Genomic DNA, 26,781 nt, shown 5'->3' on the forward strand with positions numbered 1-26,781 from the left:
TTTCCACTTTCATATCCCATGAATACATTAAGCTCCATACGTCCATGACATCATCATTTCCTTCACTCTACTTCCAACTAACAAGATTTTTCTATATTTTCCTATCCCAATTAATGTAATTTTTGTTTTCACAGTTACCCAGATTGGATGTCATTTTAGACTTCTCTCTCTTCTACTGTAATTTCCACTCACCTCCAAGCTAAATGGTCATTTCCTTCTTTAGACATGCTCATTGCTAACCCCCCCCTTTTTTTTTCAAATCTGCAGTGTTATTTTGTACTGCTTCTAGTTCCTCCCTGAAATTTTGGAGTTCATCTTTTATCCCCACGAATATGGCTGTTTTATAGTCTGTGCCTATTAATTCCTCCATTTGGAATACCTGACTTTCTGTTATCTGTTGCTTCTATTGATTCTCACACACATTATCTTTTCTCTTTATATGCCTAGTTAATTTTATGTTAGACATTGCATTTGAAAAATTATTTATAGAAATCATTTGAGACCTAGGATGTTCTCTTTCCTCAGAGATGATTTTTGTTCTGTTCACCAGCATAAATTGGATTGCTTTAATCCAATTTACAAGTTTGAAATTTTCAGGACCATCCACATGATTCAAAGCTGACCTAAAATCTGTGTGTGAGGGCTTGGTTTACTTCTAATTCTCTTTTACTCCCTGAACCCTGATCCCAAAGGAGGATGGTTTACCAGAACTCTCAATCTTCGCAGGCACTGAACTCTAACTTTTGTGCCACTGGTTCCACTAGGCAAGAGGTGCTTAACCTTTTTTGTCCTTTGACAATCTGATGGCTACGGACTCCTTGGAACAATGTTTTGGTTTGTCTTGTTTTTAAGTTTTTTAAGTAGGTGTGGAGCTCAACACAGGGCCCAAGGCCATGACCCTGAGATCAAGACCTGAGCTGAGATCAAACGTCAGACACCTAACTGACTGAGCCACCCAGGTGCCCCTAAAATCATACAACAAATAGGATTACAAAGGAAACTTATTATATTGAAATAGTTATCAAAACACTGATTAAAAATTTGTGATAAGGTAATACATGTGCATCTCTATTAATGTATTAAATAGCAAGTTCTTGCAGCGGGTCTAATACCAACTGTAATTTAGCATAGTGATGAACGTAAATGACATTTTGAGGTATCTGCAACAACTGTAAATGTTGATGAAAACATTTGATTTCTGTTGATGACAAAGTCACAAGTACTGTGACTATTACTACGGCTTGCAGCCTAGATTAGTAACAGAAGAAAAGTCTAAGCTTCATTTAGTGGTTAAGGAAAAGAAAGATGTAATTTTTTTCTTAACCAAGGTCATAGACCCCCTGAATTGAACGGTCTGTGGACCTCAGATTTAGGATCACTGCATTTGGCTGTTCGGCTTTTGTCAGTGCTATTCAGTCTCTTGGCTAACACCTGGCCTGGCCAAATGCTGAACTCACTTCTCTGGACTTCTGTTTTCTCCTAGATCTTGGTGCAACAATTCTTCACTACCTCATTAGCAATTTGATGTCTTCAGAAAAATGTTTTTATATTTTATCCAATTTTTAAATGTCTTCAGTGTGAATTGACCCAAATTACTTAGTCTGCCATTACAGGAAGCAGAGCTGCCTGCCCATTGCCATGCCATCCCCACCTTTATGTGCTATGGGGTCCTTATTTCTTCTCACTTGGACTGCCAGCATAGCCACTGATTTCTAACCCTGTGATGTGGCCTCCATTCTCCATAGTCGCCAGAAGCATCTTTCTAAATGCAAATCAGATTTTAAAATATAATTCTAATCATTTCAGACCGTAGCTTCAAGTCCTCCAGAAGCTCCCAGGGGTCTCCTATGGGATCCTAAAAGATGGGAAGCTGTCCTCCCACAACCCACTCTTATCCTATTATCCTGCCCAGCTTCTTGGAGTGCCCACAGTGCTGTATATGACCTATGGCTTTGTGCCCTGCTCATGGTATTTCTACCCAAAATAGCCATCTCCTCTTCCCTCCTTGGCCTGGCTAACTGCTCTAGTGTTTCAAGTCTTGGCTTAGGCCCCCCTTTCCAGGAAGCTTTTGTGATTTCTTGTCCTTGGAGTCCTTCCTGTGTTCTTTTGTACCACTTCTTGCCATTCCTACTTTTACAAAACCATATTATTCTGTGATTGTGTTCCTGTTGGTCTCCCTCACTGAGTGATACGATTTCTTCCTCTGAAGCACGGGTTACATGCAGGTTATGCACCACAGTGTCTGACCTTATGTTTGTTTACCAAACTGAGAGGAGTTGTACTTGGCATACTACTATTTTTTTTAATTTTAATTTTTTAAACTTCACACCTTTTTTTACTATTGAATTTTAGATGAAGCACACAGCATACTGCTATTTTTATTGTCATTTATATGATCTAGTCACTCTGTAAAATTCTAGCGTGACAGGACACTGCGACTCTTGCCTTCATTATAACTTTTGTTTTTGTTCACCTAGGAATTCATATTCCATGAAACGCTCATTCCTATGCGTTTTAAAAACTGGGAACACTAGGTTGCTAATATATGTCCAAGTTACTACTATGTACTTATTTATCCTTAATTCTCCTCAAGATTTGACATAGCTTTTTAAATTTAGACAAAACAGTAAAATTGTAGGTATAAAAAGATCAGAAACTATTTAAGGAAAGACTCAGGGCAATGTGATGGGAAGCCATGGTGAGGCAATGGACACAGTAACTGGCTCTGAGCTCCCTGGTAGGAAGCCTAAAAATGGGAACCAGTAGGACTCCTCTGTCTGATACAATGAATCATAGAAGTTTGAAGAGACAAATTTTTACTTGTACTAAATTTTGAGAAAAATTTCTTTCATGGATCCTATAAGACAACAGAAGGAACATAATTGAGACTGTCTTTGACTATAATTTTTGGAAGACATGGAGATGTTATTCACACAGCTATTTCTCTGCTAAAATCAAGGAACTAATACATTCCCATTAGCCCAGGGTAAGTGCTTTCTGGGACCAAGTTTGATACAGAACTAAAAGTTGTGGAACCAAGAGAAAGAGACCGATGATATGGCCGTTAGTATCTCTCTTGTTTTGTTTATTAAACTGTCGACACACCATTGTTGGCAGTCTATTACTCATGACTGAGTTCACTCAAGTGGAGACATGTGATATTGTTGATTGCAGGTCAGAAAGCTTTAGATACAAGGAGATGGCAAAGTTGATGATCTCTTATTGCAGTCTCACTGAGACTGAAGGCCAGCTGCCACGTCTGGAGGTTGAGGGCAGCCATGCCTGCAAACACAGCCAAAGGGGTGCACACATGCCGGGTTTGTTAACAAATGAGGCATATGCCATTTCTCCTTATGTTATTTTCATGATCTATTCAGGAAATTAGATTGCCGTCATGCTTAAAACATCTTGTTTGTTCCAGGGTTCCTAATATAAAAGTATTTATACCTTCCTCAGTTCTCCAAAGAATTTTGGTGTGATTTTAATGATCAGAAAATAGTAAAACTGTAAGTATAAAAAGATTAGAAACGATTTAGGGAAAGGGAAAGGGTAATTTAACCAGGAAGCTGGGAGGCAATGTGAGTATGAGGATTAAACAAGGTCATTTGTGGAGGGCAGTTTGTACATTGTCCTGGACATAGGACAAAAATATTAATTTCCTTTACTCCCTTCCTTTTCTGTAGGCAGTGGGTAGCCACCGAAGCTTTTTAAGAGAGACAATGAAATGGTCAGAATTATACTTGAGGAAAATTGCAGCTTCAGAGATAACAGGAGCTGCAACTTGAAGTTTAAAAAAATTTACATTTGAGCTGGGAACAACTTTGGGTCCCAAGGAACACCCCACTTATGAGGCTTAAAACATCCTCTCATACACAAAGCTTTGAACCCAAGCAGATAATTCCTTTCAAACTTCATAGTCCTGGCTCTTAAGACAATCTTTTTCCTGAGTCAAACAATCTCATATTTTCAGATATACACTTAGGTGGTTCTCTTAGGATTCATTGTAATTCCTTGGGGGCAGAAATAGTCATTTTTTAAAAAATTTTTATTGTTATGTTAATCACCATACATCATTAGTTTTTGATGCAGCGTTCCATGATTGTTTGTGTATAACACCCAGTGCTCCATGCAGAATGTGCCCTCCTCAATACCCATCACCAAGCTAACCCATCCTCCCACCCCCCTCCCCTCTAAAACCCTCAGTTTGTTTTTCAGAGTCCATCCTCTCTCATGGTTTGTCTCCCCCTCCGATTTCCCCCCCTTCATTCTTCTCCTCCTATCATCTTTTTTTTTAACATATATTGTATTATTTGTTTCAGAGGTACAGGTGATTCAACAGTCTTGCGCAATTCACAGCGCTCACCATAGCACATACCCTCCCCAATGTCTATCACCCAGCCACCCCATCCCTCCCACCCCCCACCACTCCAGCAACCCTCAGTTTGTTTCCTGAGATTAAGAATTCCTCATATCAGTGAGGTCATATGATACATGTCTTTCTCTGATTGACTTATTTCACTCAGCAATAGTCATTTACTTTCATTCTCATAGAACCTAATAGAACTGGGACAAAAAACAAAGTTTAGGTAATTGTGTGAAACTATTTTGAATAGTTTTCCTTAACAAGTTAGAAGAATTTGTAAGCAAATAAGGTTGCTGTGAAAAAAAAAAAGTTGCTGTGAAGATTTACAAATTTATCCTACTGAAGGCATAGAATAGTATGACTCATAGTAAATACTTGATCAACATTATTGCCTTCAGAAACTGTAGTACATTCCTTTGAATACCCTGTTAATCTTAAAAAACTAAAACAGTTATTTTACCAGCAAAAATGGGCTTACTCAGGAATAACAGAAAGTTGCAATTTAGGAATATGCAAGCTAGGGTAAAACCATAGGCATGGACAACAAAGTAAGGAGAGGCATGTTATACTATGGAGAATGAGAAAGCTGGGGGGTGTTGTTTTGAATGAAAGTCTCTTGGAAAAAAGTAAGAGTCCAGGGTGATGACAGTTTCCCACTGGGTGAGTTGCAGGGGTAGTAGAGTCTTTGTGGGAGATGCAATGTACATCTTTCCCTACTGGGACTTGGAATTGATGATTCTTTCCTGTTGGGAACTCTTCTGTTGGTGTTTATAATTGATGTTGCACAGTATTGCTCTCTCTTCTGGCCTCCACTTCAGTGAGGTTTTCCTTTATTAATTTTCACAACACTCAGTAATTGTTTTTCAGCCAGGGAAGGGATGTTCAAGTTTTTCGAAAGAGCTACATTATTTGAAACCAAGCTGTAAATAAAGGATACTGATTTCGGTTTTTAAAAATGAAGTTGTTTTGACAAGTGAGAGGATTTTCAGAGCTGGTTTATTAGATACATTAAAAAAAAAATTGGGGCGCCTGGGTGGCTCACTCATTAAGCGTCAGCCTTCGGCTCAGGTCATGATCCCAGGGTCCTTGGATCGAGCCCTGCACTGGGCTCCCTGCTCCATGGGAAGCCTGCTTCTCCCTCTCCCACTCCCCCGCTTGTGTTCCCTCTCTCACTGTGTCTCTGTCAAATAAATAATCTTAAAAAAAAAAAAAAATTCTCAGAGGATTCTGGGAAGATAGTAGAGTAGGAAGCACCAGGAATCTGTCTCTCTGCTGAGACAATTACACTGACAGAATCTCTTTTTTAACTATTTTGGAACTCTGGGGTCTGGTGAAGGCTTACAACTTCTAGGGGAACTCTTGGATGGTAAATCACAGTTAATTTTGGTCAGTTTCAGCAATTAGCTCTGTAGCAGCTACCCATCCTTCACTCCTAGCTATGTGGCAGGTGGTTGTACAAATGTTCCTGGAGCAGCTTGCACTCTGCTTGTGGGAGATAGGGTGGGTAAAAAGGACCCAATCCTCTAAATACATGGGGTTCTGTGCTCTGATTGCTGATTGGTGCTGCTGATCGCAGAGGTGCAAAGAGGCAGGCAGCCAGTACTGGACCTCCCCTCATTGTTGCAATCCTCTTTCCCTCTGGTTGAGATGGACTTACAAGGTTATTTAAAGGGCTGGTACCTTTTCTTTTCCTATTTGTTTTTCATTTTTTCCCTATTCAGGAGCCAGACTTAAAGACTAGGACATTCAAAAATAATTGCATATGCAGGGAAAATTAGAAAGTGGCTGTGCATGCCCAGGGAAAGGCTCAGAAAAGACCTGAGAAGACATGAAGTTTATACCTCAGGCCACACCTTGGCACTGAGCAAGCCTACAACAGACAAAAAACCAAAACCAATAAACATAAACAATAACAAGAAAACAGCAAACCCTGGAAAAGGGAGGGTCTGATTTACTGTTACCCCATCATTAGTTTCAAAGGTCCAGTGTTCAATGCAAAATCACAAGGTATACAAAGAAACAGGAAATTATGACCTACTCAAAGGAAAAAATAAATCAATAGAAACTGTTCCTGAAAAAGACCTAATAGTAATCTAGACAAAGACTTTAAAAACTGTCTTAAAGGTGCTCAAAGAACTAAAAGAAGATGTGTAGAAAGCCAAGAAAATGATGTATGAACAGAATGGAAATATTGAAGATAGAGAAAACTTAAAAAGAAACCAAAAAGAAACTCTGAAGCTGAAAAAATTCAATAACTGAAATGAAAAATTTACTGGCAAATTTAAACGGCAGAAGATTCAGTGAATTGAAGACACGCCAATGGAAATTACTGAGGCCAAAGAACAGACAAAAAAAAAAAAAAATTGAAGAAAAGCAAACAAAATCTAAGGGACCTGTGGGACATGACACCATTGAGAGGACCAATGTATGCATCATGGGAGTCCCAGAAAGAAAAGAGAGACAGAAATGGACAGAGAGAACACATTTGAAGAAATAATAGCTGAAAACTTCCCAAATTTGAGGAAAGACATGAATATAAATATCCAAGGTCAACAAACTTCAAGCAAGATGAATTCAGAGACCCACACTAAGACTCATTATAATCAAACTTTCAAAAGCCAAAGACAGAGAATCTTGAGAGCTGCTACAGAGAAGCAAATCATCACATAACAAGGGATCTTCAATAGGATTATAAGTAGATTTTTTATCAGAAGTTTGGAAGCCAGAAGATGGTGGGTCAATATATCCAAAGTGCTAAAAGAAAAAAACTGTCAACAAAAAAACTATGCAACAAAACTGTTCTCCAAAAGTGAGGAAGAAATTATGACACTCCCAGATAAATAATAGCTAAGGGAGTCTGTGACCACTAGACCTGCCCCACAAGAAATGCTCAAGGGAGTCAGCAAGGTGAAATGAAATGCCACTAGTCAGTAAATCAAAACCATATGGAAAGGTAAAAATCTAATAAAGGTAAACAAAAGGGCAATTATAAAAGCTAATATTGGGCGCCTGGGTGGCTCAGATGGTTAAGCGTCTGCCTTCGGCTCAGGTCATGATCCCAGGGTCCTGGGATCGAGTCCCGCATCGGGCTCCCTGCTCCTTGGGAGCCTGCTTCTCCCTCTGCCTCTCTCTCTCTCTCTGTCTCTCATGAATAAATAAATAAAATCTTAAAAAAAAAAAAAAAAGCTAATATTATTGCACCTGTACCTTTTGTTTTCTACATGATTTAGAGACATGTATTTTAAGAAAAAACCCTCAATTTTATAGTGTCAAAGCTAGTATCACTGTAACTTTGGTTTGTAACTACAAATTGTGCTTTCTACATAATTTAGGAGACTAATGAATTTAGATGAATAATGAGTTTATATTTTTAGGAACACAATGTACACAGATGTAATCCTGTGACACCAATAACTGAAAGGGGTGGGGCAGAGCTGCAAACAAGCGAAGTTTTTATGTTACTGAAGTTAAGCTGCTATGAATTAAAATTAGAGTGTTATAACTTTGGGATATTAAGTGTAATCCACATGGTGACCACAAAGTAGCTATAGAGTATACACAAAAGGAAATAATAAAGGAATTTAAACATTTACTGCAAAAAAAAAAAAAAAATCAACTAAACACAAAGGAAGAACAGAAATGCAGGAAATAAAGAACAAAATGGCTATAGGGCATAAAAAAAACAAACAGCGCAATGACAGAACTAAGTCTCTCTTAATCAGTAATTACTTTAAATTTGTACATAAACTCTTCAATCAACAGATTGGCAGAATGGACAAAAACATATAACCCAACTATATGCTGTCCACAAGAAACTCACTTGAGGTTCAAGGACACAAACAGGTTGAAAGGATAAGGATGGAAAAAGATATTCCAAGTAAATAGTATCCAAGAGAGCACAGGAGGCTATGCTAATATCAGACAAAACAGACTTTAAATCAAAAAAGGTTAGAAGAGACAAAGAAGAACATTATATATTAATAAGAGGTTTAAAACAGCAAGAAGATATAATAATTATTAACATTTATGCATCTAATGACAGACCATCAAAAATATATGAAGCAAAAACTGATAGAACTGAAGGGAGAAATAGACAGTTTTACAATAACCATTGAAGACTTCAATAGCCCCCTCACAACAATGAACAGAAGAAACAGAAGTTAAGTAAGGAAACAGGGGACTTAACACAATAAAAGCAACTGGATCTAACAGACATATACAGAACACTCTACCCAACAGCAGCGAACACCTTCTCAAGTGCACATGGAATATTTTCCAGAATAGACCACATTTTAGGCCACAAATTAAGTCTCAATAGATTTAAAAAGATAGATACCATACAAAGCATTTTCTCTGATCACAGCGGGATAGTTAGAAATCCATAAAAAGATGAAAAATTCACAAAATTGTTTAAGTTAAACAATACACTTCTTAACCACCACTGGCTCAAAGAAGAAATTCACAAAGGAAATTAGAAAACAGATGCAAATGAAAATGAGAACACGATATACATACATCTCATACATTATGAGATGTAGCAAGAGCAGAGCTAATGGGAAAATTTATAGCCATAAATGTTTTACATTAAAAAACAAGAAAAATCTCAAACCAACAACCTAACTTTACAACTTTGGAAACTAGGAAAAGAAGAACTAATCCCAAACATGCAAAAAGGAAAGAAATAGTAAGGATTGGAGAAGAGATAAATGAAATATAGAATAGAAAAACAACAGAGGAAATCAATAAAGCCAAAAGTTGGTTCTTCAAAAAGACCAACAAAATTGACAAACCTTTGCCTAGATGGACTGAAAAAAAGAAGACACAGATTACCAAAATCAGAAATAAAAGTGGGGACATTACTACTGATTCCAGAGAGATAAAAAGGATTGTAAGAAAGTACATGAACCAAAATTGGTTAACCCAGAAGAAATGGACACATGCTTAGAAACACAGAATGCTACCAAGACTAAATCACAAAGAAATAGAGAATCTGAATAGATTTATAACGAGTAAGGTGACTGAATATATAATAAAAAATATTCCATCCAAAAAAAAAAAGCCCTGAACTTGATGGCTTCACTGGTGAATCCTACCAAACAATTAAAGAAGAAGTGATACCAATCCTTCTCAAATTTTTCCAAAATATGTAAGAGGAGAGAACACTTCTTCACTCATTCAATGCCAGTATAACCCTGATACCAGAGCCAAACAAAGACACTACAAGAAAAGTGCAGACCAATACCCCTTATGAGCACTGATGCAAAAAGGGCACAATGACCAAGTGGGATTTATTTCTGGGATGCAAGGATGGGTCAATATATGAAACTTGGTCAGTGTAATAGGCCATATCAATAAAAATGAAGGAAAATAATCACAAGATCATCTCAGTTAATGCAGAAAAAGCATTTGACAAAATTCAACACCCTTTCACGATAAAAACAGTCAACAAAATAGGAAGAGAAGTAAACTACCTCCACATAATAAAAGCCACAGCAAACACCACATTCAATGGTGAAAGGCTGAAAACTTCTCCTCTAAGATCAGGAACTTGACAAGGATGTCCACTTCCACCGCATGTATTTAACACAGTACTGGAAGTTCTGGTCAGAGCAATTAGGCAAGAAAAAGAAATAAAGGTAGCCAAATTGGAAAGGAAGAAGTGAAATTATCTCTGCTTGCAGATGATATGATCTTAAAAGTAGAAAACCTTAGACTTCACAAGCTGTTAGAATACATAAATTCAGCAAAGTAGCAGGATACAAACACACAAAAATTAGTTACGTTTCTATACATGAACAATGAAAAGTTATAAAGATGGTTCCATTTACAACAGCATCATAAAAAATAAAACACTTAGGAATTAACCAAGGAGGTGAAAGCTTTGTACAATGAAAACTACACAGTATTGCTGTAAGAAATTAAAGACCTAAGTAAATGAAAACACACTCTATGTTCATGGAATAGGAGACTTAATATTGTTAAAATGTCAATACTACCTAAAGTGATCTACAGATTCAGTGCAATCTCTATCAAAATCCCAATGATATTTTTTGCAAAAATAGAAAAAATATATCCTAAAACCCACATGTAAACTCAGGAAAATCTTGAATAACCAGAACAGTCTTGAAAAAACAAAACTGAAGGATTCACACTTTCTTGATGATGCACTTACTATGAAGTTACAGTAATCAAAACAGTGTGGTATTGGCATAAAGCCAGACATATAGACCAATGGAACAGAGTACAGCGCCCAGAAATAAGCCCTCACATAAATGGTCAAATGATTTTTGACAAGGGTACCAAGACCATTCAATGGGAAAAGGACAGTCTTTTCAACAAATGGGGTGTGTGTGTGTGTGTGTGTGTGTGTGTGTGTGTGTGTGAGGGGGGATTGGATATCCACATGCAAAAAAAAAAGTTGAACCCTTACCTAACACCATATATAAAATTTAACTCAAAATAAATCAAGGACCTGAATGTAAGACATAAAACAATAAAACTGAGAAGAAAACATAGAACAAAAGCTTCATGACAGTGGATTTCATGATGATTTGTTGGCTATGACACCAAAGGCGCAGACAACAAAAGAAAAAAAATGACAGACTGGACGTCACGAAAATTTGTAAGTTGTGTACATCAAAAGACACTATTCAGAGTAAAAAGGCAACCCACAGAATGGGAGAAAATGTTTGCAAATCATAAATCTGATAAGGGGTTAATAACCAGAATGTATAGAGAACTCTGACAACTCAACAACAAAAAAACCAGCAACCTGATTAAAAAATGGGTGAAGAACTTGAATAGACATTTCTCCAAAGAAGATAGAGGAAAGGCGAGTAAACACATGGAAAGATGCTCAACATCACCAATAATTAGGGAAATACAAATCAAAACTATGAGATACCACCTCACACACATTTGGATGGTCATTATAAAACAAAAATAGAAAACAGTGGGATGATGTAGAGAAACTGGAGACTGGAACACTTCTGCACTGTTGGTGGGGAATGTAAAACGGTACAGTGGCCGCAGAAAACACTAGAATGGTTCCAAAATGTTAAACAGAATTACCATAGGATCCAATTCCACTTCTGGGTTTACAGAATTGAAAGCAGGGTCTCAAAGAGATATTTGTACTTCCATGTTGATGGTATTATTCTTTTATTTATTTATTATTTATTTGAGAGACCGAGCGAGCGAGCGAGTGCATGAGTGAGGGGAAGGTCAAAGAGAGGGAGAAGCACGCTCACTGCTGAGCAGGGAACCCGACGCAGGGCTGGATCCCAAGGCAGACATTTAACCAACTGAGCCACCCTACAGTATTATTCTTTTTTTTTTTTTTTTTAAAGATTTTATTTATTTGAGACAGAGAGAATGAGAGAGAGAGAGAGAGAGCACATGAGAGGGGGGAGGGTCAGAGGGAGAAGCAGGCTCCCTGCCGAGCAGAGAGCCCGATGCGGGACTCAATCCCGGGACTCCAGGATCATGACCTGAGCCGAAGGCAGTCACTTAACCAACTGAGCCACCCAGGCGCCCCTCTATAGTATTATTCTTAATAGCTGAAACGTGGAGCAACCCATGTTGAACACACCCTGTTCAATGATAGATGAATGAATAAGCAAATGTGATCTATACATATACAATGGGATATTATTCACCTTAAAATGGAAAGAAATTCTGGGGCGCCTGGGTGGCTCAGTCGATTAAGTGTCTGCCTTCAGCTCAGCTCATGATCCCAGAGGCCTGGGATCAAGCCCCATGTTGGGCTCCCTGCTCAGCCGAGAGTTGGCTTCTCCCTTTCTCTCTCCCTCTGCCTTTCCCCTTGCTCGTGCTCTCTCTCAAATAAATGAAATCTTAAAAAAAAAAAAGGGAAGAAATTCTGACACATAATACGTACAACATGGATGAACTTCAAGGACGCTATGCTAAGTGAAATAAGCTGGTCACAAAAAGAGAAATACTCTGATTCCACTTATATGAGGTACTTAAGAGTAGTCAAAACCATAAAGACTGAAAGTACAATGGTGGCTTTCAGGGGCTGGCGGGGAGGGGAGATAAAGGGGAGCTATTGTCAAAGAGGTGAAGAGTTCAGGTTTACAAGATGAAAAGTTACGGAGTTGGACAGTGGTGCGGGCTGCACAATGTGAATCTCTTTAATACACTGGGCCGTACACTTAGAAACGGTCAAGATGGTATATTTTATGTTATGTGTCTTTTACCACAATATATAAAAAAATCAATTCTAGAAGCATTTCAAATGTTTGGAATTTTAGCTTCCCAAGAAAAATTAAAGAACATTATATTAAGAATGGATAAACAATGTGCATGCTTAACAGTTTACTCTGAAAGCTCTATGGTTAACTTGTGTACCTCACATAAGGAAGTTTGACGGCACCAAAGTCACATTACATTGCTTGTTGGAGCCTGAGCACAGAGTAAAAACAGCTGACCTTGTTGTAAGGTCACAGCTGAATCATGATTGCTGTGGCTGGAAAAACCCAGATCCGGACCTGCCAGCACTTCTCAGGAAGAGCCATCTTGCTAACAACAAGCTTACGATGAAGTATGACGCAATTATTGAAAAACCATCTCTCATGCTTTCATGATGAGTTCTTATCAATGGAGCAAAATACCACAAACTGGAAAAGTGAAGTCAATGTCACACTAAGCCACTTCATTTCCTTTCCTACTTGGTTTTGAAATTGAACTTCCCCTTTATCTTAAAACAACTGATTTAAACCCCTCTTCCTTTAAAGTGGTGGCCTAGGAAATGGAGCAATGCACTCTGTGGTTTTGTAGAGACCTTTAAGTCTTCTGTGCAGCCTGGCACGTACATGGTGGGAGCTGGTGACGGCATAGAGCTCTACCGCTCCACTGTCTCTATATCCTTCCTTCAGGTATCACTGTGATACTCTCTGCTCATGTTAATTTCATCTGCTTCCCTTGAGAAAGTAGAGCTAAAAACAGAAACGCTGTTACTAAGGTCACAAGATAGGATAGTTAATGTTGCTGTTAGCAGATCCCTGGCCAAGAATGGCCAGATGGCCTGGAGGTTGGCTTGGCAAAACTGCCCGAGATTCGGGGAAGGCTGCAGGTTAGCAGCAGGGAATACATACTTCATTAGGCTACAAACTGAGAACTGGCCGGAGGCTCCTTTTGGCACAAAACTGAAACTCAGTAATGGTTTCTTGGTTTAGTTGTGACTCTCAGTACCCACCAGGGCAGAAATTGGTTTTAAGTCCAGTATCTGAGGTTCCAGAAGGTTAGTTCACACAATCCAGTGAGATAATCTAGAAGATATTTCATCTTCTGTTATTCTACTGCATTTATCCTCTTCTTACTGGGGAGGTGAAAGAGCTGTCCGGTCACCCTCAGGTCAGGGCTAACTACTGCCCCCTAATCATAGGCAGCGAGGCTTGTTTATGAACTGTGGTTGCCTCACTTCCCTTAGCTCAAGAAATACCACGAAGGAAAAAGGCGCACAAAGTGAGCGTCTCAGAGGGCTCGGCCAGAGCGGCCAGCACGTGGAATCAGCAGAGCGATGGCTCCATCTGCTGACTGTGGCTAGGATGGCAGTGAGGACGTGTGGCAAGTTAGGAATCGTGCCTTGAGCTCCTCAATGCCCAGGTGACCCACAGCACTGCTGGAAAAGTCTGCCGTCTGCAGGCACAAAGCGGTAAGGAGATCTTACACATTATCTTTAGGGTTCCATGCTGTCATTGTGTATTTACTTTTGATTTTATATCAGCTGAACTGCTCCAGAAGCAACCAGGGGTGCAATGGTGTTGTATCGGATCAAGTGCTGCGAGCCTTCCTCCAAGTCAATCACATAGTCCCTGAAAAAAGAGGAAATAATGTCTGCAGAGCTGTGCTGATGCCCCCCAGTGGAGGCAGATTTCCCACCGTCAAGGTCACATGTTGCTCACCTTTGCTCATCTGTTTCTGGTTCTACCAAGATGTTTTCCTGTCGTTCTTTCACTCTCAGAAACACGTATGAATCTAGATCTGGTTTGGGAACTGCCAGAGAAACGATAATGCAGTCAGAAAATGCTCAGCCAACAAGACCAATCTGGGAAAGCTGCTGGGATTCACTGTAGCGAGCACTAAGGGACCCCTGATGTGACAGCATTTTGCCGGGAGGGTGACTTGAGGAGAGATCTGGCTCCTTACAGAAACAGCACGCTTGCCATCCAGGGCCTCACAAAGCAATGGCTCATTCAACAGACGCCAAGTATGTAAAATGTGCACATTGTGGAAGATACAAGGAAGCGTGACACAGTCACTCTGAAAAGGGCTACCGGCAGCATTTGATAAAGCCTCACACTGGTAGCACAGTCCCTCAGGCAAGTGGGGAGGAAGACGTCAATGCAGACTCAACGAGGGAAGTGAGCCTGGGAGCTAACAGCAAGGGCCAAGGCAGAAATATGCACGCAGTTTTGGGAGGCAAGAGTGTATAAATCTAGTGAGAAAATATTTTTATACATAGTAGTAGTAGGAGAGAGCATTAGAAAGATTGGGTCACATGGGGATAGTCTTGAGTGCCAGATGACGGAATATAGGTTTTCACTGTAAGCGGTCCTTCCCTGGTTGATTCCGGGGTGAGACGTTGCTGCCTCTTCTACTACCAGCCAACACTGCATGTAAGGAGGGGCCCCAGGCTGGGCTGCTCGACAGCTCTTCATTTCTTGGAGCTCCATGTGTACCCAGAGGACTCCACCAACTGCAGGTTCTGAGAACCTACTGGATAACTCTCAGTTCTAAAAGCCTAGCTCAGCATTCATATTGCCCTTGATTTCCTCATCCACAGGTGGGGGTTCAGGATAACTGGCTCCAAAGGTCTAAGGGGGTCCCTTGGGCCGCTTCAGGGTCTGGGGCCTGCCACAGACACTCCAACTTCACAGGGCCAGTTGACCCGGCTGGGCAGCTACTTATTCCAGGAAACCCAGCTTGGGTTCATGCCTTCCCCCACTCTGCCCGCAGGGTCTACAATGCTCCAGAGGCCTGAAGGGGACTCCGAGCACCTGGGCTAACCAAGCAAGACTGGTTTCATGCCTTCCCCCACTCTGCCCGCAGGGTCTACAATGCCTTCAACATGCCTTCCCCCACTCTGCCTGCAGGGTCTACAATGCTCCAGAGGCCTGAAGGGGACTCAGAGCACCTGGGCTAACCAAGCAAGATTGATTTCACTGAGGCAGGTTGATCCCCTCTACAAGTTTCCAATTCCAGGGACCTGGCTCTAGTCCTTGGAAGGGATCTGGGACAAGTGACATGTGTCTTAGGAGGTGTCGGCCAGCATCTAGTAGAATTCAGTTAGATTCATGGTTGCTTTAATCAACTAGGTACGATAGCACTGAGCAATGATTAGGGATGCGGTCCTGGCTTCACTCCTCTTTTTCCAAGATGTAGACAAAAAGTGGCGGAAGTGGACATGGACCGGGCCTTTTGTTTCCCTCAGGCAGGTTCACCGAAATGACCAGCTCAGAGTTCCACAAATCTGCTATGGGTTTACCTTGCTCCTGGTGTTATCGGCTGCACCTGCCCCTGCCTTCCCCACAAATGCATATGTTGACACCCTAACCCCAGTACTTCAGGATGGAAATGTATTTGGAAATAGGGCCTTTAAGGAGGTAATTAAGTTGAAACAAGACCGTCAGGGTAGGGCCCAGTTCAATCGGACTGGTGTCCTTATAAAGAAGAGGAAGAGACACGAGGGGTGCACGAGCACAGATGGGCAACCATGGGAGAGGCCCCAGAGGAAACCAACCCTGCTAGCACCTCGATCATAGACTTCTGGCCTCCAGAGAAGAAATGTTTGCTCTAGTCTGTGGTACTTCATTATAGCAGCCTGAGCTGACTGACACACCCAGGGAACCATGTCTCCATCCGTCCTGCCCTAACTCTTCCACCTGCCATGGGGGTCACAGGGTGGCCCCCAGCACAGGCTAGGTGGGAGATCAATTCCCAGGGCTCAGTTGTACTTGAACTTGTGGCCTCAGCGCATTACATTTAGGCTGTGAACAAGGTGGATCCCGGTCCCCTGGAGAACCGTTTGATTTGGTCTGGCAATTTTGCCTGATGAAGTCCTGCTGGGATTAGGGCACACTATGAATGACTGAGGGGTATGGACTTTGACCTGGATGTCAGGGGGTCCCCAGCTGGCTCATCCGAGGTTGAGAGTGACTACCGTAATTCCCTTCCCTCGGCTCAGCAGGATGTTAAGGGGACTGTGCCAGGCTAGCACAAAGGTGGCTTTGGCTGTGTCCCCCCCGCTGCCTTCTCTTTCTCCTCCTGCTCTTAGCCCTGCCCCTCTTTCCATGAGATGCCCCACACAACGAAAATATTGGGGGCCCTTCCTCCAGGTGGCTGGGAAGTGACTGGGAATCACTGAAGGTCTCTAGCCTCCTGTTTGACTCCTTCTGGATAGCTAGATGGTCCCTGCATGGACTGGAATCTGTGAGGAAAAGTGTGCTAGCCCCTTGAGAGCAGACCCCTTTGCTCCTCAGTGCTCAGAAGGGCCTAGCCCGGTGTGGATGCCCAGTAGATACTGGCTGAAGGAATGAATGACTGCGTATGTGAATGAGTTTGCATTTTTAATGACAGTCATAAGAATTTCAACCTAAGCTAAAGACCACAAAAGTAACGCTGAAAAGGCTACCCTTACACCTGCTTTTAATGATTTTTTTAAAAAGATGTTATTTATTTGAGAGCGAGCACAAGCAGTAGGAATTGGGAGTGGGCAGAGGGACAAGCAGACTCTCTGCTGAGTGTAGAGCCCAACACAGGGCTCGATCCCAGGACTCTGAGATCATGACCTGAGCGGAAGTCAGACACTTAACCAACTGAGCCACCCAGGAGCTGCAATGATTTTTTGTTTGTTTGTTTTTAAACCAAACGACATCCTCTCTTCTCTTTTTTGCTTATCTACATATTTATTTTTCCAGGCTAGACAGTAAAGATGAAGATCTTATTCTAAGGCACCTGAAGATAGGTCTGAAAAGAGAGTGCTCTGCTCACCTGACCTCAGGAGGTCCACCGTCTGTAAGTTAGGAGGCATATGCTTTAAGGCAACATTCTTGAGGTAGGTCTCTGTGTTAGCCATGTACCTGAAAGAGAGGAACTCAAATCACTGTGACTACCCTCCTGGCAGGAGCCGCCAGGCTGTCAGACACACAACAGTGGTCCAGCCATCAGCTTCATGGAGACAACCACCAAAACTCATGCTCACAAGCCACGGAAAGAAAGCAGTCCCCACGCGTCCTGCTTACTCACTGTTTGGCAAAGACCAGCTCCTCTGGAGAAAGGCTAGACAGCTCCCCCTCGTGGAGTGTTTTCTCCTTTTCAAGGATATGAGGGAAAAACTTCTCTATCTGAGGATAAATAAAAAGCATTGTGTAAATGTGTCAGGATTCGAGAGTCAAATATACTAATTTTCTGAAATAGGTTGAGGTTAACCTAGAATTGACTTCAAAAATGGCAAGTCTTCACAGTCAAGACCCTTTCTAGACTTCCAAGATTTCAAGGAGGCAGGTTTCAAAGAATGCAGAGCAAAGATAAGGGCTCTAAAAAGGAAGACCACTTAAAAAGGATGAGAGGCTTTCATAAAAGAAAATATGAAGATGTAACTGTAAATGACATTAATGAGGGAGAGAAGGGGATATCATTTAACATTTCTAGGCAATTGCACAGGTTGTTCTATGAGATGAAGCATGTACAAAAGCTGGGAAGACACATATAGAATACATAAGCAGAGAGAATGGTGACTTTTTAAAAAAATTATTTGAGAGAGGAAGAGAGCATGACGAGGGGGAGGGGCAGGGGGGGAGGGACAAGCAGACTCCTAGTAGAGCAAGGAGCATGATGTGGGGCTCGATCCCAGGACCCTGGGACCCTGGCAGACGCTTAACCAACTGAGCCACCCAGCTGCCCGACAACAGTGACTCTTAATTGTAAGAATATAACCAGCAAGGATGAAGTCCACAGTGAGGCAAGGCTAGGAAAAAATGATAAGAACTACCAGGAAAAAACACAAACAAAACAGAAAAAAAAATAAAACGCTAAAAGCTACATGAAGATAAGTGGTCAGGAACTGCATAGGGATCAGGCCACCACTCAGAGTCAGTGCTGTTACGGCTCTCTGTGGAAGGAAATGTAAGTAGGGAAATGACAATGGGACGAGGACCCAGGCCAAGACAGAGGAGCCCTTATCTGCTTAAAGGAGTTCATGTCTTTTGGCCTGGACCAATTACATTCCAGGATAAATGAACGTCTGTGCGGTGTTTCGGAGCATGAAGCGCTCTGCGCTGGCGCACGCCAACCGCCCTCCGTCACTTAGTGCACCTCCGATGCAAGCAGTCTCACAGTCTCACAATCACTGCGCTCACAAAAGTGAGAAATAGCAGAGGCGGGCCGATTTCCCAACTTCCAAAAATACAAAGAAGGTGGGGAACCTTCAAATACAGATTAATGGCCTTCACATGGGTATGTGGCATTATATTAGAACAGATCATTTAAGAGTTGGTTTGTGAACTCAAAATTAAGTGGTTAACATGAAGAGGGTTTATCCAACTTAAGAAAAAAAAAAAAAGTGGCCTGGTAGTTGAAGGTGGGGTGGAGAGGCATATTTTTTTTTTAATCTCCATTTTGTCAAAACACATGACACCACTGTTATGACATCCTTGGGGGCAAAGTGTAAAGCCGAGCTGTGAGAGTATAGATCAGTATAGACTCAGAAGTAGCTGAAGAAACGACACTGATTCAACAGACAGATGTTGACTTGTAGGGAAGTCTCTGGTGGACTCTCCTGTCATTGGCCCAGTCCTACTAATGAATCAGATAAGACCTTTGATGACATACTTGTCAAACTTGACATAAGGTGATGATATCAAATGTTAGAGACAGCTAATATATTAAATGACAAGATCAGGATCCAGAGAACAGGGAAACGGCCCACTTTAATAAGATGAAGCATAAGAGGGGTAAGTATCAAGTCCCACACTTAGGGGTTGAAAAATCAAACCATTCAAATATAGGATAGTGACAAGATGGGAAAATGGTAACTCAAAAGCTTCAGAGGTTAGAGTTCATGGCAAGTGCAGAAAGAACAGTGTGATGTGTCTGTGAAATACACTAATGTGATACTGGGTGGCATTACTACAGTTTAATATCCAGAATAAGGGAAGTGATCATCCTGTTTTTCACAAAAGTGGCCAAACTACAAATGGAATATTGTACTCAGCTGCAGGTGGTATGATTTAAGGATAAATCTGGTTTGTCAGAACCAGGAGAGCAAACGGAAACAAAGGGTTGAGATGTTTGAGAGCACTCTCATGTAGAAGAGGATGTATTCATTTTGTAATAACTAAGGGAACAAGAGGAACCAAATGAGAAGATACTTCAAAGAAGTAAGAACTTTCCGAGTTAAAATAAACATCATATAAAACAAGAACGTTTTGCAATTTCATTTTCATAAGTTAGATGGCCTCATAACTATGGCTGAATGTCAAGTTATCATGGTCAATTTGACACTGGCTACACAATGGCTGCAAAATAATTTCTGAAACTATTTGCCTCTGGTCAGTATTCCCTAGTCAACCAATGCAAACGACTCTGCAGCATCTCTGTGCTGTAATTCCAGGGGCACCTTTCACACAGCAGACAAAGACTACAAATATGTCCCCGGAGGTGTGCAATGTATGTTCCATCTAGGCTTCTCCAGAATAATCTCTTGCCCTCCTTATTCTTTAGCTACCCTGATATTGGGGCTTTGCAGCATCTTCAGGCCCTGGATTCTCCCAGGCCCCAGCCCGATGTCTCCCCAAGACGCTCAGTCCATATTACACACTGCATTGCCTTAACACTAACTATAGGTATCTCCGTGTCAAACCTTCATGAGCCGACACCGCAAGTAGCTGCTAAGGACATAGCGGATCCTCTCCATCTCCATTCGATGGATACTGACCTTCAGATCCCCCTTCTTGGCTCTCCTGAGATTTTCTTCCTATTAAAAGAGAAAATGAAGTATATAAAAAACATGGTATTCAGAAGAAGGACGTTTCTCGTTCAGTCTGCACAGCTGCACAGGGACCACCATCACCGGCAACGTTGAGCCCTCGAAGACTACACTTAGGTCAAAGGAGAACCAAAAAACTACAGCCTCATTATAAAAAGTTCAAACAATACTCATTTACTTTTAGAAAACAACCATCTGAATAGAATCTGAATATGGTGAGTGGGAAGGGCCTAGAAGAACTCCGGCCCAATTGTAAAGGAGATAATATAGCAGACAGAAGATATGTCTAAGGGCAGTGTTAAATCACCAATTGAGAAACTGCAAAATACCAATGTTGTAAAGCTAGTCTGAGGCTAATAATGACTTAAGCCCAGCCCATCTAAGCCGAAGGTCACAAACTCAAGCGTCTATGGGGGCTAGGCAGGCAAGCTATCTGAGAAAGGTGGGTAGGTAGGGACTGTGGGGAACAGAGCACATGAAAGGGGATGGCCCTTACCCTGCTCTGGTCAGCTGTTCTCTAATAGAAACATGGGCCCAGATTTGAGAGGGTTTTAGACTTTTCAGGGGAAGCTGATGTGCAGATAGTCATAGGAATACTCATGCTTTATAAACGCAGGTAACTAATTCAATATTAAAAAAACCCATTAGGCTGGGCCAAACAAAACAGATTTGGTATCATACTTCAACCTCTCACTATGCTGACAAAACCCTTTTAAAGTTCTCCTCCTTTGTAATCCCGAGATAAGCAACTCTTACCATGTGATCTAGCTGTTCCATGACACACTCTACAATCTCAGACTTGCTTTCCAGCAGCTCAGGGGCAAACTTTTCATTCATCCAGGCCTAAAACACAATGTCCCCCGCCAAATATATATATATCAGTATCATTCACAATGGAGCAAAATAACCCTGTGAGTTCGTACATATCCCGTGAAAATCACAGCTATTTCCAGCAAAGAAAATTATTTGCCTATGAGTTGGAAATACTGGAAATGCTTTGTAAACAAGCTATGTTTATGATGGCTTTTCTATTTCTTTTAGTGGGAAGGCTGTGCTTACAATTTTATATTTAGCCAAAATTGCAAAAAAAATCACTGTTCACTTCAAAAATTTTGTCAGTTTGCCTCTGCAGTTCCCTAATACCATTTAAAAAAAAAAAAAATGTTGCCAGTATGATGCCTACTAGTGAGAGCAACACCACCTGGTGTTCAAACAGTACCCTTCACCAAATAGCATCAACACGTTCCTACGACTTCACGGGCCATTTCCCACGAGGGGGCGCCAGCACCCTTCTATTTTGAGAGATGAAGTAACCTATATCTACACATCTCATTTGGGAAGCTTAGAGTACTTTACAAATATTTTTTCATTCATTATAATATGAGAAGAATGGATACAGTTATCCTTATCTTATTAATGAGAAAACAGATTATTTACTAACTGCCTAAGAGTATAAAGGATCATAATATAAAAGGATCAACTATTAAATAGTTTTGGAACAAGAGGTTAAATCCTTAATTTATGACTCAGGCCCAGATATTTGGTACATTTCAGAAATTACCAAGGCTTAGAGAACTGAAATATCCACAGGTGACTGACGAAAACTAATCTTGTCTTTCAATTACAGTTAGTTTCAAGCAAAGCTCAGAATTACATGGCAATCAGGCTCACTTTATTCCTTTCGACATCCTTGAGTCTCTGCGTCTCCAATTATCACCATGAAGACATATTATTAAATAGTAGGTATTGCTACTATCATAAATTTTTTTCCCACGGGCTCAAGCTCCTATATTAGTGCTGTAAAAGTTAACTAGAAAGAAAAGTCTGTATTTTCAAGGAGCATTACAAATGAGAAAAGACTGAACTGTCATAGAGGACTTACAAAGCAGGAGTTTTTCTTTTTAACTGATCTTATTAAATACTGAATAGGTACAGAAATATTTATTACATATAACATGAATAGAGAGATAAATCCCTGTGTACACATAACTTCATTAACAAGTCTTATCATTATTTTAAAAGTCCCTGTGTCTTCCTCCCTCTTCAAAGGTAATCATTAGCCGGATGTTAGTATTTAATTTTCTATAGTCTCACTACATTTGTTTGTATTTCTACATAATGATTCCCAATGATTTCAAAGAAAATGATAGCACTTGTTGGGTACACTGGGGTAAAACGGGGTAGACTTGAGGGGGATTTCTCATTGACATTATGAAATTATTTTGGTAAAAATTTTAAAACATTAGGAAAAATTTATATTATAAAACTTTCAAACAAAATGTTTTCAAAATATTTAGTGAGAAACTTGCATTTAAATCCATGGTTTTTTTTTTTTTTTTTAATAATCAGGTTCTATGTTTGAAATAGCTACATCTGATTCCTGATCCAAATTTTTAATGACAATCTGTTCATTGTTATGGGCTAAACTGTGTTCCTCTCTACTCCCAATTTGTATGTTGAAGTCCTAATTCCTAGCACCTCAACATGTGCCTGCATTTGGAAACAGGGTCTTTAAAGAGGTAATTAAGTTAAAATGAGATCATTAGGTGGGCTCTAATTCAATGACTGGTGTCCTTCCTCTTCTTTTTTTTTTTAATTAAAGATTTTATTTGTTTGACAGAGAGAGACACAGTGAGAGAGGGAACACAAGCAAGGGGAGTGGGAGAGGGAGAAGCAGGCTTCCCGCTGAGCAGGGAGCCCGCCGATGCGGGGCTCCATCCCAGGACCCTGGGATCATGACCTGAGCCGAAGGCAGATGCTTAACGACTGAGCCACCCAGGCACCCCAGACTGGTGTCCTTCTAAGAGGAGGAAATTTGAACATAGACACACATGGAAGACCATGTGAAGACAAGGGAGAACATGGCCATCTACAAGCCCAAAAGAGAAGCCTCAGAAGAAACCTACGGTGCTAGCACCTTGATTTCAGACTTCCAGCATCCAGAGTTGAGAAAATACATGTCTGTTGTTTAATCCACCCAGTCTGTGATGCTTCATTATACAGCCTTAGCAAACGAATACAATTATTAAAGTGAGAAGCTTTGCACTGTAGGTAATAACTTTTAAATCATTTTTTTTTAAAGATTTTATTTATTTGACAGAGAGACACACAGCGAGAGAGGTAACACAAGCAGGGGGAGTAGAAGAAGGAGAAGCAGGCTTCCCGCGGAGCAGGGAGCCCGATGTGGGGCTCGATCCCAGGACCCTGGGACCATGACGCTTAACGACTGAGCCACCCAGGCGCCCCTTAAATCATTTTTTTAACAGGCATTCATGAGTATCCTCTATCTGCTCCTGGAGCTGTGATTATCAGGGGCGCTGTCAGGTGGCTCCTCAGGCTATGCTCCGGCCACAGCAGCTGTCCAGGCTATGGACCAACTCTTCGGCTGCACTCAGGGCACTGCAACAGAGCTTCAGGCCCGAGATGTAACTCCTGCTCACCCACTGCCAAGCTGAAGCTGTGCTGCCTTCCAGGGAGCCCCTCATGGCCACGAGAGGCAACCAGTCTGGGGGGCTCCCCCGTCCCAGAGGACAGATGTCAACATTGTGACGCACTGCAGCATACCAGCATGTGCCATGAGCTCTGCCTCGAACAGTTTTGCAAGTGCTTGAGCTTAGCATAAGTGGTTTCTTCAGAAACTTATTTTTTATTGTTGTACACCATGCTCTTGACAGTCATCCATGTTGTTGCAGGAGCTATCTTTCATTCATTTTATTGCTGTTTTTTTTTTTTCTCATTGTGTGTATAGATCGTAATTTTTATTTATTTTATTGTTGACAGATATTTGGGTTACTTTTGGTTTTTAACTGTTGCAAGCAATACTATGAACATTTTGTGCATGCCTCCTGGAAGTTTTTTCTAGGGTATGTACCTGGGAGTAGAAAGCCTGGGACACAAGATACGTGTGCCTTCAACTTGATAAGACAATAACAAAATTATTTTTCAAAGTACACCAATTCACCAGAGTAAACAAGTGTGCAAATGGCTCCACAATCCTTTATGTTGTTTTATTTATATGTTGCTTTATATTGTTCACCTTTTTCATTTTTGCCTATCTGATGGGTATGAAGTGGTATCTCCTTGGGATTTAAATTTTTATGTTCCTGATTACTAAAAAGATTGAACATCTTTTCCATATGATGGCCAGTAAGCCATCCTGGTTTCCACTTCTGGGAGATGCCTGTTAAGACTTCATTTTTTTGGGCGCCTGGGTGGCTCAGTTGTTGGGCGTCTGCCTTCGGCTCGGGTCATGATCCCGGGGTCCTGGGATCGAGCCCCGCATCGGGCTCTCTGCTCGGCGGGAGGCCTGCTTCTCCCTCTCCCACTCCCCCTGCTTGTGTTCCCTCTCTCACTTTGTCTCTCTCTGTCAAATGGATAAAATCTTTAAAAAAAAAAAAAAGACTTCATTTTTTTCTACTGGGTAGTTTGTAAAGTTGGTTTATATAGTGTGGATACTAATATTGCAAATATTTTCTCCCAGTTTTGCAGCATGTCTTTTTACTGTCATCAAGGTGTAAAAACAAAGTTCTCAAGTTTAACGTAGTTGAATGTATCCATTTTTTCCTTTATGCTTTGTGCTTTAGGATTTTTGTTTCATGAATCCTTTCCTAATAAAGCAGAGGCTCTTAAACTAGGTGGGCAGATTTCAGGGTGTCTGTGAATCTCCCGAAATTACATGCAAAATTTCTGGATGTGTGTGTATACATACATTATTCTGGGAAAAAGGGCCAGTTTTCACCAGCTTTTCAGAAAGGTCTGTGTTATAAATACAAATGAAGAATTACTCATACAGTAAGAATTATCATATAAGATATAATTTTAAAATTATCTTCCTTTTGTCACTCATGATGACATGCATGGTAGGACAGAATGAAGAATACTAGAGTAATAAACAGAGAATTCCAGAAAGGGGCTGTTAAAGAGAGAAGGCAAGAATAAGGCAGCAGGTGTAGTACATTAAGAGCAGATATTTTGGAGTCAAAGAGACTTGGTTCATTTTGGGCAGTAATACTTGCCTCATTGGGTTGTTGTAAGGATTATTACTCCTCACAGCTAACACTGAGTGCTTATCGTGGGTCAAACAATATGCTAAGCAAGCATTCTACATATATTATCTCATTTACCCCTCACAATGACTCTGTGAAATAACCACTATTATTAATGCTTACCTGCTCCAGTCTTTCAATGAGCTCTGCAGGAGTTAGGACCACCTCTTCACTACCCACATCAGAGTCCTGTCCTGTGAGGTCCAGTTCCTCCGTCATGTTCTCTGAAACCGGTACCTAATGAAAATAAAAGAACCAACACCCTGCAGTGTGGTTTCCATTTATTTGCAAGAATAGGCAACTGTCTATCTACCGCGGGTGTTGCAGAGGCTCACTAGCAGTCGCCAGTCAATTCACAGGCTTTGATTCTTTTCAGTTCTTTGCCTCTTCCTTCAAAACTTGGGTCAGATATCAGTTTCTCAAAGAGGTCACCCCTTAAAAGTGTTTCCCCATACCCCTCGAACTGAGCATCCGTCACGCCACGTAATACCTGTCTTCCTGGCAGAGTCCTTTCCTTAGGGGCTGTGTTCACTTCAGTTCAAATAGGAATCACGCATCTGCTTTGTTCCCGGCACTCGTAAGTACTGGGACATAATTACCTGTGCTTAACTCACAGCAGGTACTTTTAACTTGTTGCGAGAACTGATCAGCCAGAGCCACGAGGCCCAGCACCATCAGACCAGTGATCCCAAATGCTAAGAAGGTGGGTGGTGGGAACGAGAGACTGTCCTCGGGGCACTGGGGAAACAGAGCATACTCCTCCCGCTCCTCTCCAGTCTGGGGGCCAGGAGCACATTAATCCCCTCCCCCAACACACACACTACCAGAGGTTCCACTCGGACGCTCACCTGAGCACCAGGGAGGCAGAGAGGCACTCCGACTAACACGCGGCTAGTGCCGAAAAGTCGCGAGGAAGCAGCCCCCGTTTCCCAAGGAGCGCCTGGCAGCGGAACAATCTTAAGGCCTTTCCCGGACGTAGCCGACCCTGGGCTTCCCAGCTCTCGCGCTCTTCAAACAAACTTTCCGCCCCGGCCTCACGTCACCGCGCTCGGGCGGCGTTGACCAATCACGGCTCGGGGGCGGGGACTCGGATCTCCGAGGTCCGTTCTCCCAACAGCCTCACGAAGGGAGGTTAGCGCCGCCCACCTCGGCCGGCCGCCCGAGGGTGCGTTCTCGGATGACATTACCCGGGACGGTCGGGAGGGGGCGCGTCGCTACCGCGGCTGCAGCGGCGCGGCGGAGTCAGCCTTGGGCGGGGAACGGGCTCGCGGTGCAATGGCTGGAGCGTGCCCGGGCCTGCAGGGGGACCAACAGGAGAAATGGGGTCTGTTAAAATCAGGCCACTTCCGTCCCGTGGGTCATCT

General features: G+C 41.7%; 1 protein-coding gene across 1 annotated transcript; it reads right to left on the reverse strand.

Moving 5' to 3' along the window:
- Positions 1-13,748: 13,748 nt before the first annotated feature.
- On the reverse strand, positions 13,749-26,452 carry GINS4 (GINS complex subunit 4). The gene is made up of 8 exons (XM_035003972.1): positions 26,266-26,452; positions 25,541-25,654; positions 21,129-21,215; positions 20,247-20,360; positions 17,633-17,730; positions 17,378-17,466; positions 14,290-14,380; positions 13,749-14,199 (listed from the first exon to the last, which is right to left on the reverse strand). The coding sequence occupies exons 2-8, from the start codon at positions 25,634-25,636 to the stop codon at positions 14,103-14,105; spliced, it is 672 nt and encodes a 223-aa protein (XP_034859863.1). The 5' UTR covers positions 25,637-25,654; positions 26,266-26,452; the 3' UTR covers positions 13,749-14,102.
- Between the last annotated feature and the right edge of the window lie 329 nt (positions 26,453-26,781).

Source organism: Mirounga leonina, unplaced genomic scaffold (genome assembly GCF_011800145.1).
Source record: "Mirounga leonina isolate KUSES-001 unplaced genomic scaffold, KU_Mleo_1.0 Mir_128, whole genome shotgun sequence".
NCBI classification, from domain to species: domain Eukaryota; kingdom Metazoa; phylum Chordata; class Mammalia; order Carnivora; family Phocidae; genus Mirounga; species Mirounga leonina.